Below are 16264 nucleotides of genomic sequence, written 5' to 3'. Positions count from 1 at the left end.
CTGCTCTGGTCTCCCCAGGAAGGGCAGGAATGTAGGTAGTGCCCACAGGTGGTCTGTGACTCAGCCCCGGGGTGGGGGTAGGAGGGGAGCACAGTTCACCATCCAGAGTTTTGGAGCCACATTCACACCACATGTCAGACACCCTCTTTGGAATCTCCCCACTGCTAAGCCTCTCTCTGGAAGGCAGTGCACATTTTTTACACCTAAAATCACGTTCTGACGAAGCCTCAGCTTCCAGGTTGCACAGGGGAGCCATGCCAGCACATCCCCAGCCTCTCACCCCAGGCTTCCTGAACACAGGCCCCACCTCAGCTCTCATGGAATCAGCACTGCCCGGCCAGTTCAGGTTTCCTGACTATTGCAGTGTGAACCAACAAGATGAAGGAAAGAAGAATCAGAAAGGTCAGGACCCACCACTGAGGAGTGTACAGGGCTAGGGGAGCAATGCCCCTCCCAAAGGGTGCTCAGGGCTCTGGAGATAGCAAAGGGGAGCCCGGGCCAGCCAGTTCAGGCTTAAAGCCCTTTAGATTCCTTACAGCCCACCAGGCACCAGGAAGCTGGCAAGAAAGCCAGGAACACTGGAGTAAGAAAGATCTGAGTTTCAGTCAGGCTCAAACCTACAAGCTGGGCGATCCCGAGCAAGCGACTTGGCCTCTCTGAGCCTCAGTTCCTCACCTATGGCAATGGATAACAGATTGGAGGGGAGGAGGATCACAAGAAAATACAGGTGGAGTCCTTGCTTTAGAGACTCAGAGATGACCCACCACGTGCCACATTGGACTGTGATTCACAGACCAAGGCTCCTCTGCCATCAGCTACTTAGGGCCTCTCTGTGGAGAAGGCTTCCAGTTCTTCCAGGCTCCCCTAGCAGGTGGCTGAGCCTCTCAGAGTGCCCTCTGCCCACCACTGCCCAGGTGGGGCCTACCAGACTCACTGGCATCAAAGACGGCCTTCAGCGCCTGGATGTCGGTGGCCACCCCTGATATCCGGTAGATGCCGACCTCCTCGATGCCCCTCTTCTCCACCTCCTCCACACACTGCCGCACGATGTAGGGCACCTTGGAGCGCTCCCGCCTGGTGGAGAGGGGAGGGGAGGGGAGGGGAGGGGAGGGGGTGGTAGAGGGCCTCCCCGTGATGGCTACGGGTAGCCCCAACTCTGCGCACCTTGGCCTTGGAGGGCACTAGCCTCTGGCGTCAGGGGGTAGGGCCCAAGAAAGGGCTAAGAGGCTGTGCCACACACACCCCACCCAGCCAGCCAAGGCCTGCCTGCTGAGGGACAGCAAGGGACAAAGGCAGGAGGAAGGCTTGGGAGAGAAGCCCAAAGACTCTGAGAAAAGAATGTTCCTTAGAGCACAGATCTCAGGTTCAAATGCTTACGGGGGACCAACAGGGAGTCCACTGAGGACTCAGGTCCTCAGGTCCTGGGAAGGGGAGACAGGAGGTGGCGGGCAGACGGGCGCGTCCCCCTTCCCGAGGGGCAGCCACCCCTTGGAGTCCAGCCCGCTGCTGCCAAGCCTCAGTGGTCACAGCCTCTCGTTCATTACAAGAAGCTGACAGCCTGGGAGTCTCACAATCTCCCAGTGCTCAAATGCTGGCTTGTTGATCTCTAAAGCACTGGGGAAGACAGAGACAGACCTCTGCGGGCCACTTTCGGCCTCCAAACTGGCCATCCACTGAGCTGGAGGGTGACTGACTAGGGGCTGACGGGGGCTGGCAGGGGGCCCGGGCACTCATGCCAGCACTCAATACGCCGGAGGCGGCACCTACTTAGTCACCACGCTGATCTTCACGCCGAAGACTCCAGTCTGCTTTTTGGACGGGGTCCTCTTTAGGCTCATATCTCGGCTGGTGAACTTCATGGAGAATTCCACTTTGATCTGGTTGGGGGTACGGCAGGCACAAGTCCCCTGGGGCATGAGTGCCTCCAGAATGCAGGGGTCCCCTCCCCGTAGGGCCACGTCCACCACCCAGGGCTCCCCGCAACACCTGCAGGGTGGGAGTGGGCAGGGTGCCGGCAGTGTAGGGGGGAATGGGCCGGGCTGAGGGGACAGGGGTAAGACGGCACCCTGGGGACAGCAGCCAGAGGCCCACCCATTGTGCAGACATTTCCTGTGTCTCTGGGCTCACCCCGTTCATCTCAATCACATCCGTGTGCCAGTTCTTGGTTTCTACAGTTTGTGGATCCAACTGCAGAGAAAGGAAGAAAGAGAACATGAGTGAGAGGGATGCAGATGGCAGCTCGGGGGCGAGCCAGAGCTCTCTGCTGGCCAGCAGCTGCTCATACGCGGGCGACATGGTCAGGAAGGCAGAACTGGGGCCTGAGGCTTCTCTTGAAATCAACCCTTCAGGGAGGCTCCAGCCCCCGGCCCTCCTGTCTGTCCTGGCTAGTAAAGGACTCCCCTACTCTGTGAAGGAGCCAGGACAGACTGGTAGGCACTCTGGCCCATCACATCTCATTCGTTAGTCACTACCACCCTCTGAGATGGGTATTAACACCCCACCTCACAGACCAGAAACCGAGGCTCACAAACAATAGGCAACTTATTCAACTACCAGGACTGGGGTGGACGGGAGGGTCTGTAGCCTGTGCACATGGAGGTGCTGAGTGGGAGGCGGGAGAGGTTAGGGGGTCCGTCTCAGGGGTCAGGCTGCCTGGGTCTGAATCCTGGCTCTGCTGCTTCCAGGTGTGTGACCCTGGGAAGTTTCAACCTCGGCTAAGCCATCAGTTCCCTGCAGCAGCCAGTAGCAGAACCTGTCTTGCCAGATTGTTGGGAAGACTGAGTGAGATAACAGTGGGTGGGCAGCTGGCCCCCAAGGAAGAAAACACTCCTGTAGGGGAATCCCCCCAGATTGGACTGGAGCCCCAGGAAGTGGGGGTAACCGGGGAGTCTCAGGGGCACCTAGGTGGCTCAGTCGGTTAAGCGTCCAACTCTTGGTTCTGGCTCGGGTCATGATCTCACAGTTTTGTGAGTTTGAGCCCCGAGTCGGGCTCTGTGTTGGCAAAGCCTGCTTGGGATTCTCTGTCTCCCTCTCTCTCTCTGCCCCTCCCCTACTCCCCCTGTCTCAGTGTCTCTCTTGGAATAAATGTTAAACTTAAAAAAAAAAAAAAAATTGGGGCGCCTGGGTGGCGCAGTCGGTTAAGCGTCCGACTTCAGCCAGGTCACGATCTCGCGGTCCGTGAGTTCGAGCCCCGCGTCAGGCTCTGGGCTAATGGCTCGGAGCCTGGAGCCTGTTTCCGATTCTGTGTCTCCCTCTCTCTCTGCCCCTCCCCCGTTCATGCTCTGTCTCTCTCTGTCCCAAAAATAAATTAAAAAAAAAAAAAAAAAAAACCTAAAAAAAAAAAAAAAAAAATTAAAACAGGGGCGCCCGAGTGGCTGAGTCGGTTAAGCGTCTGACTTTGGCTCAGGTCATATTCTTGTGGTTCCTGAGTTCGAGCCCCGCGTCAGAAGTCAGGCTCTGTGCTGACAGCTCGCAGCCTCTCTCTCTGCCCCTCCCCAACCCATGCTCTGTCTCTGTCTCTCTCTCTCAAAAATAAACATAAAAAAATTAAAACAAACAAACAAAAAAGCAGGGGAGGCTCAGAGATATTCCTCACAGGGGATCGGACAGGACTCCGTTTCTCTCAGTGGCCTTCAAACGGTTTTTCCTTGTGCACCCACACAATCATCTTGAAAAAACTATGCACTCCCTGGCCCATTTTCAACTCAACATCTGAGTATTTCCAAAGCAAGTTTCAATAGTTGCAAAGGATAGAACTTCCAGGATAACGTAAATATTTACATCTTAAAACACAAACTGCTACATGATTCTCTTCAATGTATTCAGTGGAATCCAGTTACCACAGTGATTTGATGCACCGTCATCTATTTAAAAAATACAAGCTCTTCTTTCCCTCGTACAAACCCTGTGTCATTTCTTTTTCTCCCCGGATTTGTTGTTATTCTACTTCTCCTAAAGAATTTTCTCCTAGTTTGTACTTTTCTGTCTTAAAGGCTTTCATTCTTCACTCTATTACATGTTGCTTCAACAAAAATATCTGTACAAATGGCAAGGAAATACTTCCTGGGGCCACAAGGCTCCAAATATTCAAAACATGTCCTAGATTAGTTATTACAATGACTAGCAGCACACAATAAAAAAACTAACCAACATATTACGAATAGTTATTAATAAATATTCAGTAGCAAAGTACTATTTTGATGGGACTGCATCTCTTCATGAGACAGGTAGAACATTTTTCTGTGCGTGTGTGTGTGTGTGTGAATGTTATGTTTTGCTAGGGTGGAACTGGGTACAGCCTCGAATACTGCTTCTGTGTGTGCATGTGTGTGTGTAAGTGTCTTGTTTTTTTTGTAAGCTCTACACCCAACATGGGGCTTCAATTCATGACCCTGAGATCAAGAGTCGCACGCTCTTCCGACTGAGCCAGCCAGGCGCCCCTGGTTTTGTTTTTAAAGATGTAAAGGATGGAACATCTTGTTCATATAAATAACTAGATGGGGCTGAAATAGTTTTATTACAGCAACATTATATGATTCTTTATGCTATTTCCTCCTCTTTTGCCTTAAATTGCATATATACCTATCACCAAAAATTTTGTTTTTGTTTTTATTTTTATTTTTGAGAGAGAAGGTGCAAAGGAGGGAGCGAGGCCACGTGGGGGAGGGGCAGGAAGAGAATCCTAGGCAGGCTCCGCGCTGTCAGTGCAGATCCCGACGCTGGGGCTCGATCTCGGGAACATCAGATGTTGACCTGAGCTGAAATCAAGAGTCGGATGCTTAACCGACTGAGCCACCCTGGCGCCCCCCAAAATTTATTTTAAATGACGTCTCAGCTGACAATTTCCATCAGTTTTGTGGAAAGCAAAGAAGTGGAAAGCACCCGACTTGTAACTGGGCCTTTAGTGTCTTTTACTTTCTCAACACCTACACCTACATTTCAAGAGGCCCCGTGCTGTTGGCCACCCAGGGGGCCTTGGTGCCCTGGGCTATGCTCTGCAGTGAGTCCTGGGCTCCCCAGCAGAGGAAGGGAGGCGAAGGTGAAAGGCTTTTCTCAGGCAGATTGCTTTGTGGTAATAGCACCTGTGGGAGTTGAGAGTCTGCAGACTGATGCTCTGAAAACTCTCCCTGCCCACACACCCCCTGGAAAAGCTCTCTGCACCCTCAGGAGTGTGTGTGCAGCAGTGTGAACACCACTGTTCTAGTAGGCCCACACCACAGAGGAAAACGATCAGGTCAGCCCGGAGTGGGCTGGGCCCTGGAGCTTCCTATAGCTCCAAGTAAGTCCTTCCAGCACCTTCTATCATCCACACCAGCTGCGGGCAGGTGGCAGTTGGGGGGGGGGGGGAGGGTCTGCATGTGGGCCAGCTTTGGTCCAGGCCCAGCCTCTAGCAATTGGTTCCCTGCCCAGAGGAGAGATGGAATTGAGAAGGGGACAGAGGAAGAGCAGTGTGGATAGGACCGAGCAACCCCCATGCTCCCCAACTCTGCCCCAGCACCTCCTCAAACACACAAGGGAAGCCTGGTTGTTGTCCAGGCTCGTTACTTCAGAAGATTTGGAGCCAAGCATCCTACTGGGTCCCAAAGGAAGCCCCGGAACTTCCCTCTCCCTAAACCTTTTTTATCTCAAACCCTCACCAGGCCTGTAGCACAGGCTGACCCTTATCGTTCCCTCCTGCCATCCAGAATGCTGGCTCTTGGACATAGGGCCTGGGTCTGTCCCCAGCCCTATCCTCTAGCAGTGGCCACCTGGAGTAGAGAGCTCAACGGTGCTTTGTCAACTGCGGCTACCACCCTTGGGTCACACAATCTGGACGGACCAGGCCCTTTTAACTCTGGTTTTTCCAGCCATCGGCATACGCCTCAGGCCGATTCCATGGTTCCAGCACCTAACGCCCCTCCTGTGCTCTAACCACCCATGATCTGGCACCTCCTGGCAGTTGCCATGGACTAGGGAGCCAGTGGTCCCTCCCTGGGTCCTGGAGTGGCATCCGGACACAGCCAAGTGGGGATGCACAGGGATTGAGAGTCAGGCCTATCTGGGTCCAAATGACTGCTCTTCTTCCACTCACCTGTGTGAATCTGGGCAAGTCACTTAAACCTCCTTGAACCTCAACTTCCTCATAGGGCATCCATAGCACCTCAGAGGACTGTTACGGAAAATACTGACAGAACTAATGCATTCTGATCATTTTATAGGAGTCTGGCATGATGGATGACAAACCCTTCACACACAGCATCTCAGTTAATCATCATAACAAGCCTGTGGGGTTTAAGCCTTTTTTAGCCGCCCCCATTTTACAGATGAGGACACTGAGGCTTAAAGGGAGCAAGGAACTTGCCCAGCGCCGCACACCTAGGAACTGAGAGCTGAGGCACAAAATCAAGTCTCCCCGACTTACCTACTCTGCCAACCCTGCAAAATAAGGTGTAAAGGACCTAGCTGGTGTCTGTGCTTCGCGGCAACAAGACATGAGCTGTTTCCATGATTTGCTTAGAAAGGAGACATTAGGCCTCCCGGTGCCTGGTCTGACACCACAGGCAGGCCTGGGTGCTGGAGGGCTGCCTCCAGTACAATTCAGCCATTCTCTCCCTCCCCATCGTTTCCATTCTAGCTGCTAAGCGGCAACCTTACATTTTCCTGGGAGCATGTGAGACACAGGAAAGGCCACTCCTGATGTTAAGGCCAAGTTCTAGCCCTGCTTCTTCCAGAAAGCCTTCCTTGGATACCCCCAGGCCTTCAGTTCCCTTCTGCATTCCTGCTGGCACTGAGACCCTGTCCCTCTGCAGCCTGCTGGCACCATTTGCTGTCATTTCACACACTCCAGCCTGTCGGAGGCCAAGTCTGAGGAAGGTGGCCCTTCTGTGTCTTCCTGGGAGTCCCCACCGCTGCCATATTCTGGATCCGCTTTGCAGGTGTGGCCCTGGTATGCTCCAGGGAGGCCCGCCTAGCCCCTTGGTGTCTTGACAATGAAGTTCTGTCTCCCAGCAGGCCAGCAGCCTCCAGAAACCAAGTCTATTTTCAGGACATCACTTAAATACAGAGAAGGGAGGGTGAGGAGTGGAGAGGAACGTGGCACATTTTCCAGAGAAATGATGCTGCCTGAACTACTGTGGCTATTTATAACCCCTGGGAAATGTGGACTCTGCTATTTCCTGATTAGATTAGTGCCGGGGGCGGAAGAGCCAGCCCCCAGGATGTGAGCGGACAGGAACACCTGACCACTTACCCGCCAGTCCCAGCAGATAGATGCCCCCCCACCCCCACTGGCCCTGGGGAGCAGCTACCTAGGGGCTGCCAGATCACCTGACAGGGGGGAGACAGATGGGGCTGTGAAGAGCCAGGCTGGGGGAGACCCCCAGAGGACTCCTCCTTCACCCCACAGGTAATACACATGCCGCTGGGGCTCCCCCACGGTGGGGCCCAGGCAGGAGACAGAAATGAGCCACAGGACATCCTGGAGAAAGTCATGAACAAGCGGGCCACACACAGCCACCAGGAGCACCTCAATTATGTTGTTTGCCTTTGCATTTAGGCAAAGGTCGGGTCATGGCTGCACATTCAGACCTCTGCCAAGGAGACAGCTGACTTTGGGGATGGATGTCCACAAGAGAACTACCAGGTCACCTGCACTGAAATCCTTCCTGCGCTTGGAATCCTGCATTCCTGCTCAGGAGACAGAGACGCACATTCTCAGAGTGAATGTGGCAGGTAGTTGGGTAGCTGCTTCCCCGCCTCACATCTCGGCCAGGAAACCCCAGCGGCCTCACAGGGGCGCTGACGGGATCGGAGGACAGGAGGGCAGGGGAGGATGCTCTGAGCTCACCTAGGCGACCTGTGGATGGCGGCTGTGACTCGTTCTGCAGGAACATCCTCAAGGGTCCCCTCTGAGAAGCCTAACCCCTTCCTCCCAACCCGTTTCTCGCCAGCCTGGGGCAGGTGACCCCAGTGGATCTCCTTCCCTCTGTTCATGGCCACCTCTCAGTGCTGGGGCTTTCAGAGGCACCAGTGAGTCTGGAGTCCCCACTGCTGCTCCCCTGGGTGGGTGACACAGCCCACGTTCAAACCCAAGTCCTTCTGATGGTGGCCCACAGCCTTCCCACAGCGCCACACTCCCATAGCCAGGGAGCTCGCCCAAAAGCCTTCTGGTGATTTCTGCCACTGCCCCTTCCCACACGCCCTCACAGGGGGCCTGTGGTGGTACCACACTGTCTATGGGCAGTGGGGATAACCAGATGGAACTGACAGCTACAGTCCCAGTGGGAGGGGACAAAGGGGCACAGAGCAGCCATCGGTGTGTTACTTTGGGATGTAACACAAGGGCTCACTGGGTGACGAGGACCCATGAAGACAGTATTCACCAGGGACCCCAGGGGCTCCGAGGCCCACCCCCACCCCCTCCCCACAGCCCCTTGGCTCTGAGTCCCTTTCCTCAGAACCTCACCCTGTCATTTCCACAGCACAGCCCCGAGGCCCTGCGGAGCCTGCCCGATCCCTGACCTCTTGTCCCTGGGGGCCTCGCTTCTGCTTTCACTCCAGCGCTGCTCTACCCTTGGCTTTCTGAGTCCGGAGCCTGGCATCCCGGGCCTGTCCTGGGAGGTGGCATGGACTTCTCTCGAAGCCAGACTCGTTTGTAGGGCTAATAAAAACTAAGTGCTTCTTAACAAGAAGGACAGCAAATCCAGGATACTGGAGTCGTCACCCTCAGAGGTGAACGGGGTGCTGAATGGAAGGTAGACATGGCTGGCAGTGTTTCTGGGGATGCCTGCCAGAGGCCGAGTGCTGGGCTGTGGAGACCAGGCCCTGAGCCAGGCGTCCTGACGGCAGTACATTTCCTGTGTCTCCCAGGCCGGTGGCCACGGTGGCGGTACCGGGCTGGCCTTCTCCTGCCCTCCCCCAAGTGTGTCCACATGCTCTGGGCTGGGTCCCCTTGGGACACCCAGGCCAGCCTGTCATTGGGACAGACCACAGGCGTGAGAGGCATGGTAAGGCTGGCAACAGGGGAACCGGGGAGCTGCCAAAGCCTGCCTCTCCTCCCTCTCGGGAAGGGTACTAGAGGATTCCGTCAACGTGGCTGCTCTGAGAGAAGCTCGCAGAGAGGCAGGGAGGGGTGGCAGGAGGACGCCAGGGCCTATATCCTGGCTTCCAGCTCAGCGGCTGGGCCTGGGGAAACCATGGTCAGGCTCAGAAACTCACCCCGTTTTCCCAGGGGTTGACTCCCCCACCGTTAGGCCAAACAGGTTGCTGGAGTGCCCCTCCAGCACTCACCCTGCAGGGTCAAGGTACCCTCTCCCAGGCCCGCTGCATGATAGGCTTGTGCAGACTCTGTACTGCAAGGCACCAGCCTTTCCCCCGCCCCCCTGGACTTTGAAGTTCTCAGAGGCCCACATATGGAAAGGGTTTAGCAGCTCTGAATGAGGCTTTTATTGAAGCCAGGTTAGCCTCATAGCACCCACTGTGACCTGCCTTCCCCAGCGGTCTGCATTCCAGTGGCTCAGCCTGCCCTCAACCCTGGGCTGCCTCGGGAGACCCCCAAGTCTGGGGGCATCTCTCCCAGAGCCCTGGGACCCTGCCTTCCTCAGGGCTGGCCCGTACACACTGCCTTCCCTGCTCCAGACAGCCTGGACATTTCACCCCAGAACCGGGCCCCAGGCTAACAGCCAGGAAGTTGCCTTGCCTCGGCTCAGGGCCATACTGGGGGCACCAGGGTAATGAAGGCAGGGTTGCTCTTGGGAAAAGGAACTGGCTGTGGCCAAAACAACACAGAGGCAGCCCAGAGCAGCCTCATCTCCAGAGTCAGGAGTGGGAGGCTGAGGTCCTGAGCAGGAAGTTTCATGCTAATTGCCATGGGAAGGCCAAGGGCCTGCCGGACCACCACGGGCTCGGTGGCCTCCCTCTGGACTCAGAGTGCTTCGGTGAGCATTGTGAAAGTCCTACTCTGAAGCTGACCTCATCCTGCCTGACCAGGCCAGGAACGCAGTCTGGGCACAGAGCCTGTTCGTGAGAATGAGTAGCCCTGGCGATTCTGCTGCCTGTGCCCGCGCCGAAGGGCCTCTCAGTGCACTCTTGCCCTGGTCCCACAGGCCGCGAGTCCCCAAGCAGCAAGGCACCCTATCCAGGGCACCCGGCCCCGACCCCTTGAGTTCTATGACCACCCAGACAACCGGGCAACTGAGGATCAGTCATAGGCCCCCACGGGGCTCTGGACCTCCACCTTGCAGGGCGGCATGCTGGCTGAGAGCAGAGTTTAAGTGCTGGCTCCTGGACTAAGCCACTCAGGTCACGCCGGGTCAGTCCCTGAGCCCGTTTCCTCATGTAAAACAGACTAGATAATATTAGCACCTCTTAGGTCATCACCTCTCACATTGCGGCTAGGAATGACCTGGTACTCAGCAAGTGCTCAAAGTGTGTCTGCATCACTAAAACCAGGCTTAAGCTCCCCAGGGGCTTCCCACTGTGCTGAGATTAAAAGCTGAACTCCTTATCACGGCCTGCCAGGTCCTACCCAATTTGGCCACTGCCTGCTCCATCCAGGGTGATCTCCTATACTCTCCCGTGGCCTCTGTCTGCTTCTAAATACGCTATGGCCACCCCGGCCACAGGGTTTTCACTTTGCCTGTTCCTCTGCCTGGAATGCACTATCCTGGATCTTTCCAGAATCCTTTTGTCATTTAGATCTTAGTTCAAGGAGCACCTGGGTGGTTCAGTTGGTTAAGCATCTGACTCTTGATTTTGGCTCAGGTCATGATCAGGCGGTGAGATTGAGCCCTAAGTCAGGATCTGCACTGAATCACACTGCTTGGGATTCTCTCTCTCTGCCCCTCCCCTGCTTGTGCTGTCTCTCAAAATAAACAAACGCTAAAAAAAAAATTAAAAAAATAATAAAAAAAAATCTTAGTTCAAAATTACCTCTTCAGGCAAGGCCTCTCCCTTCTCATTACTCTCTAATCTATTACCCAATTTTATTTTCTTCCCAGCACTTGTCCAGCCTGAAATGATCTCATTTATTGCCTGACTCCCTCTGTAGACAGAAAGTTCCATGAGATTAAGGGTTCTCTGCCTTCTCTGAGCACCCAGTACATGGAAGGCACCCATCAATATTCAGAGACCAAATGAATCAAGTGGGATGTGGGGGGTGGAGAGAAAGCAATGCCTTTCCACCAAGGCTCCTTTAGGACAGGGGTCAAGAAGTCTCATGTTTCCTGCTCACCTCTCAGCTCCTTTGTTCAGTGAATGGCTGGCCTTGGCCCAGGGGCAGCCCTGTGACCTCTCCCACCCAGACTTTCTCAGCGTGTTGAGAGTTTAAGACTTAGGAACAGGAATCTTGAGACATGGCCAAAATCATCACATGAGCTGGATCTAGGAGATCATCCTGTTCAGCTCCTTCATGATACTGATGCCAGAGAATCAAAAAGGTGAAGAGATTTGGCCAAGGTCACACAGCCAGTAAAGACAGCAGGCTCAGAGTTAGAAAAATAAGGCCTCTTGACTCCCACCAGCCTGGTGCCCTCTCTGGCATCCTGTGCCGCATGAGCCCGAAGGGCGGGGTGCTCCAAGGAGGAGGCCAGGACACAAACAAGGCTTCAAGCATGTGATGGGAAGCAGAGCTGTGGCTGTCACTGCTCTGGCTGTGCCCATCTGAGGCACCAACCTTGGCTGGGATCACTGTCCAGGACAGAGAAGGTTCTAGCTCCTGGCTGAGGAAATCACTGTGGAATGACAGGGCCCTCCCAGCCTCTCTGCAGAAGAATCCTAACGGCAAGTTCCCAAGGTGGCTTACCACCTCTCTAGGCTCACCCTGGGGACAAAAGACAATGCAGCAGGGGTGGCCTTAATCTAAAGCTCAGTGGGATCCTGGACTGATTCTGGTTTCTCCCATGGACTGGGCAGGCAGGTTCCAGACATGGGGGAATGGGTGTTCCTCTAGGATGCTAGGGAGCAGTCAGAACACAAATATCTTTCCTGTCCCCAGCATGAGCTGATAGGGAGAAAGGAAGCCAAGACAGTACTTGCTGACCAGCTCCCGACAATTTGGGAAGCTGGCAGGCAAGGCCACTCAGCAGAGGGCTTTCCAAACTTGTGCTCCCTGACCAGTGCCTGGCAACTCCCCCAAACTAGCTCCTGCAGAAGTTTCTGGGCTCTTTCCAAAATGTCTGCCCTCCTGTGGCCTCGCTGCCTCTGGATACTCCTGCAACACTGGGCTCTGACAGCTCTGGCCTTTCAGGAACCACCTGGGTTGGCAGGCTTAGCTCCCCCTGGTCCGGGGCCATCTAAAAGCTGGGGCACCAAGCCCAGCATGGCTGCCTGGCCAAGCCACCTGTGGACCACAGAGATGCTGGAGACAGCCAGTGCCCTTTCTAACCTCCCCAGGTGCAAAGAAACAGCACTTGCCAAGTGCACTTAGAGTAGGGGTTCCTACCTTGGGATCTGTAACCGTATCTAAAACAGCATCCAATTTGTGCATATGGGTGGCTCTGTGTCTGGATGGGGGCTCCATAACCTTCATCAGATTCTTAGAGTTGAGGACCCCTGCTCTGTGGAATCAAATAGCCCTCTTGGGAGCCAGCTCAGTGGAGAAGTAGGGGCACTGGAGGTCAGGAGATCACCCATATGGCCCCAGTGAGCAAGTGCTGTAAGAAGCTTCATGGCTGTGAGAATGTGGGGATGTTACTCCATTCCCCTTTGCTAACTCTCCAGCCAGCCTGATCACAATCCTGGCTCTCACAGAAGCCCAGGAGGTAAATGGGCTGGCCACAGGGGTCTCCAGCCTGAGGGAGAGGCACTATTGTCCCTTTCCTACAGCTGAGGGATCACTATAGGGGTGCAAGTGGGCACGTGAATGATTAAGACATAGACACGGGTCTCTTCCCTCTAGCAGATATGGCAGAGGAGGCGGGGCAGGGGGCGAGGGGCAGGGCAGTGTGTGGGCAGCCAGGGCAGGATAGATGTCTACTGCATAAGGTTTCAAGATCTTTCTTGGCATCCAGAGCCAGATTATGAAATACAGTTAATGAGCCCAAGATGTACCTGTATCTGATAGCCCAGCACCCTTGTACCCTCCACACCTAGAACAGCCAGGGGATGGCTGTGTGAGCCTCGGGGATATACGCATGGTTTGAGTATCCGGTGATACCTGTTAGGAAGAAATGTCAAGTTCAATGACAGACTCTGGGAGGGGCTAGGAGCTGTCCTGTGGTCACAGTCAAGATGGCAAAGAGAAGGACCTGAGCCCTAAGGTTCCCCAGACAAGTGACCCAAAGGGGGCTCCCATCCTGTCCTTCCTCAGGCAACACCTCTGACCCTCCCCAGAAATAGAGGGAAGCAAACCCTATCACAGACACTCTGGGGTTCAGCAGGAAACACTTCCATTTACCTTGCTGGCCTCTGGCTTCTTGGCAGAAGTTCTTTTGAGGCAGGGGATTCCCAACGCCCTGTGGCAACCCCTGAAGCAGAGCCAAAGTCATCAAGAACTGTCCTCAACCCCCCCCTCCCCGGCATCCTCTGGGCCCTGCCAGTTCAGCCTCAGTCCCCACCTCCAGGCAACCCCCCCACCCCGCCCCTTGCCCAATGCTTCTGGCTTGGCCTCTGCCTCATGGGGGGCCTGCTAGCTTCTCTATGGCTCCCACAAGTGACCCCATTAAAACCTTTGGATACTTCAGGGGGTGGGGGATGGGCCTCCTCCTTCAGCCTCTCTCCCTGCAAAGTGCAAACCAGGGCCCCAGGAGCAGGTGCGATGGGAGGAAGAGCAGGCGCTGAGCCTCATCTCTGGTAGTGTGATTGAAGCGCAAAATTAAAAAACAAGAAATTAAAAAGGAAAGGAAAAGGAAAGCAGAAACGCGAAGCGGTGTCGAGAGCCCTGGTGGAGCCCGCAAACCCAAATGCCACGTGTCTCCTCTGCTAAACGCTTTGCACCACACGCCAACTGCCAAGTCAGAGGCCAGAATGAGGCTTCAGACCCAGAACTCCCCTTGGGGATACGAACAACCCCAAACACAGCCCCCTGGGACCCAGAGGGAAGCCCCTTCCAGCAGCTGCAGAGACCCCACAGGTTAATACTAACTAGGACTGTCCCATCTGAACACATTCTTTAGCCCCAGCAAGGGGTCCCCAGATAAGTCACATACACCCCCTCCAGCCTTTAACAAATCTTTAGTGAAAAGGGAGCAGGAGGGCCACAGGTGTCTTGGTATCCACAGCATCAAATCCTCAGGGCAAAGTTGATGAGGAGTTAATGGGCGACCCCGCCTGCCAGGCTGGGTGGTACCTGGTGCCCTTCCCCCATGCCACCTAAGCTGCTGCCTGATCCTAGTCCCCTCCCTGGCTGACAGTGAGCCGCCTGCCCTGCAAAAAATAGGTTAATGCAGCTGGGGAAAGAAGGGGAGTGGGCAGAGGGCCTGGCCCCCCAGGCCCGCCTGTTCACCCACCAGCCTGGGCACAGTTAGGCAGGCGCAGCAGGGTGAATGAATGTCTCGCCATGCAGACCCTTGTGTCTGTGACACTGACATACTTTGTCACACAGCAGGAACTAAAGGACCAAATCCCTGGCCACACAGGGTACCCTAGTGCCAGAGCCACCCTGTGGTTGCACGGATAACAATCGCCTCAGCTGCTCAGCACCTGGCTGGCCTGCCACCCTTGCCCAGAGGGTACCACCAGACGTGGAGATACAAGAGGCCCCCAGAGGCAAAGCTGCCTAAAGAATTCCTGAGGCGGATTCTTGATTTTGCCAGTCACACACGCACGGCGAAAGAACAGAAAGTCTGGGATTTGAGGGGTTGAAAAATTGCCCCCTACCTGCCAGGCACCTCCCCAAAGGCACAGGTAAACCAGAAAGGCTCTGTTTGGCTGGCACCAGGCCAGGAACCTGCTGGGGCAGTTTCTTGCCAACCTGGAGGTTTGGGAATGGACAATGAGCTTTGGGCTGGTGTCTGCTGGCCTCAGCAGGGGCCGGGGAGGGGGGTGCAGGGAAGGGACGGCTCCGGGCTGCCGGGCACAGAGAGCTGCCTCAGCACAGAGGGGCGACGGGAGCAGCTGAGGCCAGCAGGGCTCTGCTAGCCTGGTCCCTGGAGATGCTGAAGGTGACACAGGGGCCAACGCAGGACAGCTCAAGTTGCTGCCCTGTCCAGCACTTTCCAAGACTGATGTCACCTCTGGGAGGTCAAGTATGTCCCACTGGCAAGGGGTGAAACTAGACAAGGAGCCAACAGGCCCAAGATCCCTTCCTCTTGGCAGGTGCTGGCTGGAGGTAAAGACCTACACAGAGGGTCTCCCTTCCCCTCCTCCCCAAGCTGCAGGATGGCTTGGAAATCTCCATCAGCCACAGCCACAGCCTCCCTTGAAGGATGGGCATGGCCCTTGCCAGCGAGGACAGGCACCCTGCGACATCTTGCTTAGGCAGTGAATTCAGGGCACAGTTATCAAGTGCTTACTGTGTACTAGGTGCTGGGTCTGGTTCCTCCTCAGATGCCTGATGCCAGGGCCCAAAGCCAGCCCCTAGGCAGCCTGCCCAGCTGCAGGACAGTCGGCTTCTATCTCAGATTTTAATCCCCACCAAGGTCTGGGGCTGCAGGCAGGACAGGCAGTCCGCCCTGGCACAGCTTGGTCTAGGCTGCCTGCTGGGTCAGGAAACCCCTGGCACGCTGACTGGGTTGCCTGATGCCCAGCTGGAACTGGGCCAGCAGTCATCTGGGTGGTCCCTGACAAGGCAGGCCCCTGGAGGCTGTAGCCCCCAGACTCAGCACCACCACCACCTCCACACCGTGCTCCCGTCCTCCCTGGTGGGGCATGATGCCCACAGCCCCCTACAAAGAAGTCTTACATGGCCAGTGGTGTTGAGTGCTTCTGCCAGTGCCCCTCAGCAATGTCCACGGGATTCCGGAAGGGGGTCCCACAGGGGGTGGGCACCCTGAGTAGGGGGAACTGAGACCCAGGAGCCCCTTGCTTAACCGTTCACATTCCTGCCTGTATAGACTCAGAAAGGAGCCAGGCTGTCCTCTCCCACAGGAGACAACAACCCCCCTTTTCCTGAGACAGGGACAGATGCAAAGAAAACAGCCAGGGTCAGGGGTGGGGGTGGCAACAGCATTAATCATCAAATTAAGGCCACTTACAACAGACCCACATGCCTACCCCAGCCTCTGTCCTAGGACTCGGTAATCAGGCAGGAGCTGTAGCGGATCTCCAAGGGGGGTTGGGGGGGGGGGACAGAGCGGCCCCAGCAGTCCCCGGCCCTCCCACCCACGCAGGTCCCCCTTCCCCCCCTCCT

General features: G+C 55.6%; 1 protein-coding gene across 4 annotated transcripts in view; it reads right to left on the bottom strand.

The window, feature by feature from the left end:
• Positions 1–16264, bottom strand: part of ABR (ABR activator of RhoGEF and GTPase) — a 182090-nt gene that overhangs the window by 8423 nt on the left and 157403 nt on the right. For all 4 annotated transcript variants that reach the window (XM_049637954.1, XM_049637952.1, XM_049637953.1 and 1 more), the window contains 3 exons: positions 2128–2187; positions 1768–1877; positions 935–1074 (listed from right to left, as the gene is read on the bottom strand). In XM_049637954.1, coding sequence (XP_049493911.1) covers positions 935–1074; positions 1768–1877; positions 2128–2187 — 310 coding nt within the window. The remainder of the gene's footprint in view (positions 1–934; positions 1075–1767; positions 1878–2127; positions 2188–16264) is intronic.

This window comes from Panthera uncia, chromosome E1, assembly GCF_023721935.1.
Source record: "Panthera uncia isolate 11264 chromosome E1, Puncia_PCG_1.0, whole genome shotgun sequence".
Lineage (NCBI taxonomy): Eukaryota > Metazoa > Chordata > Mammalia > Carnivora > Felidae > Panthera > Panthera uncia.
This window is presented reverse-complemented; position numbering and strand designations above follow the sequence as displayed.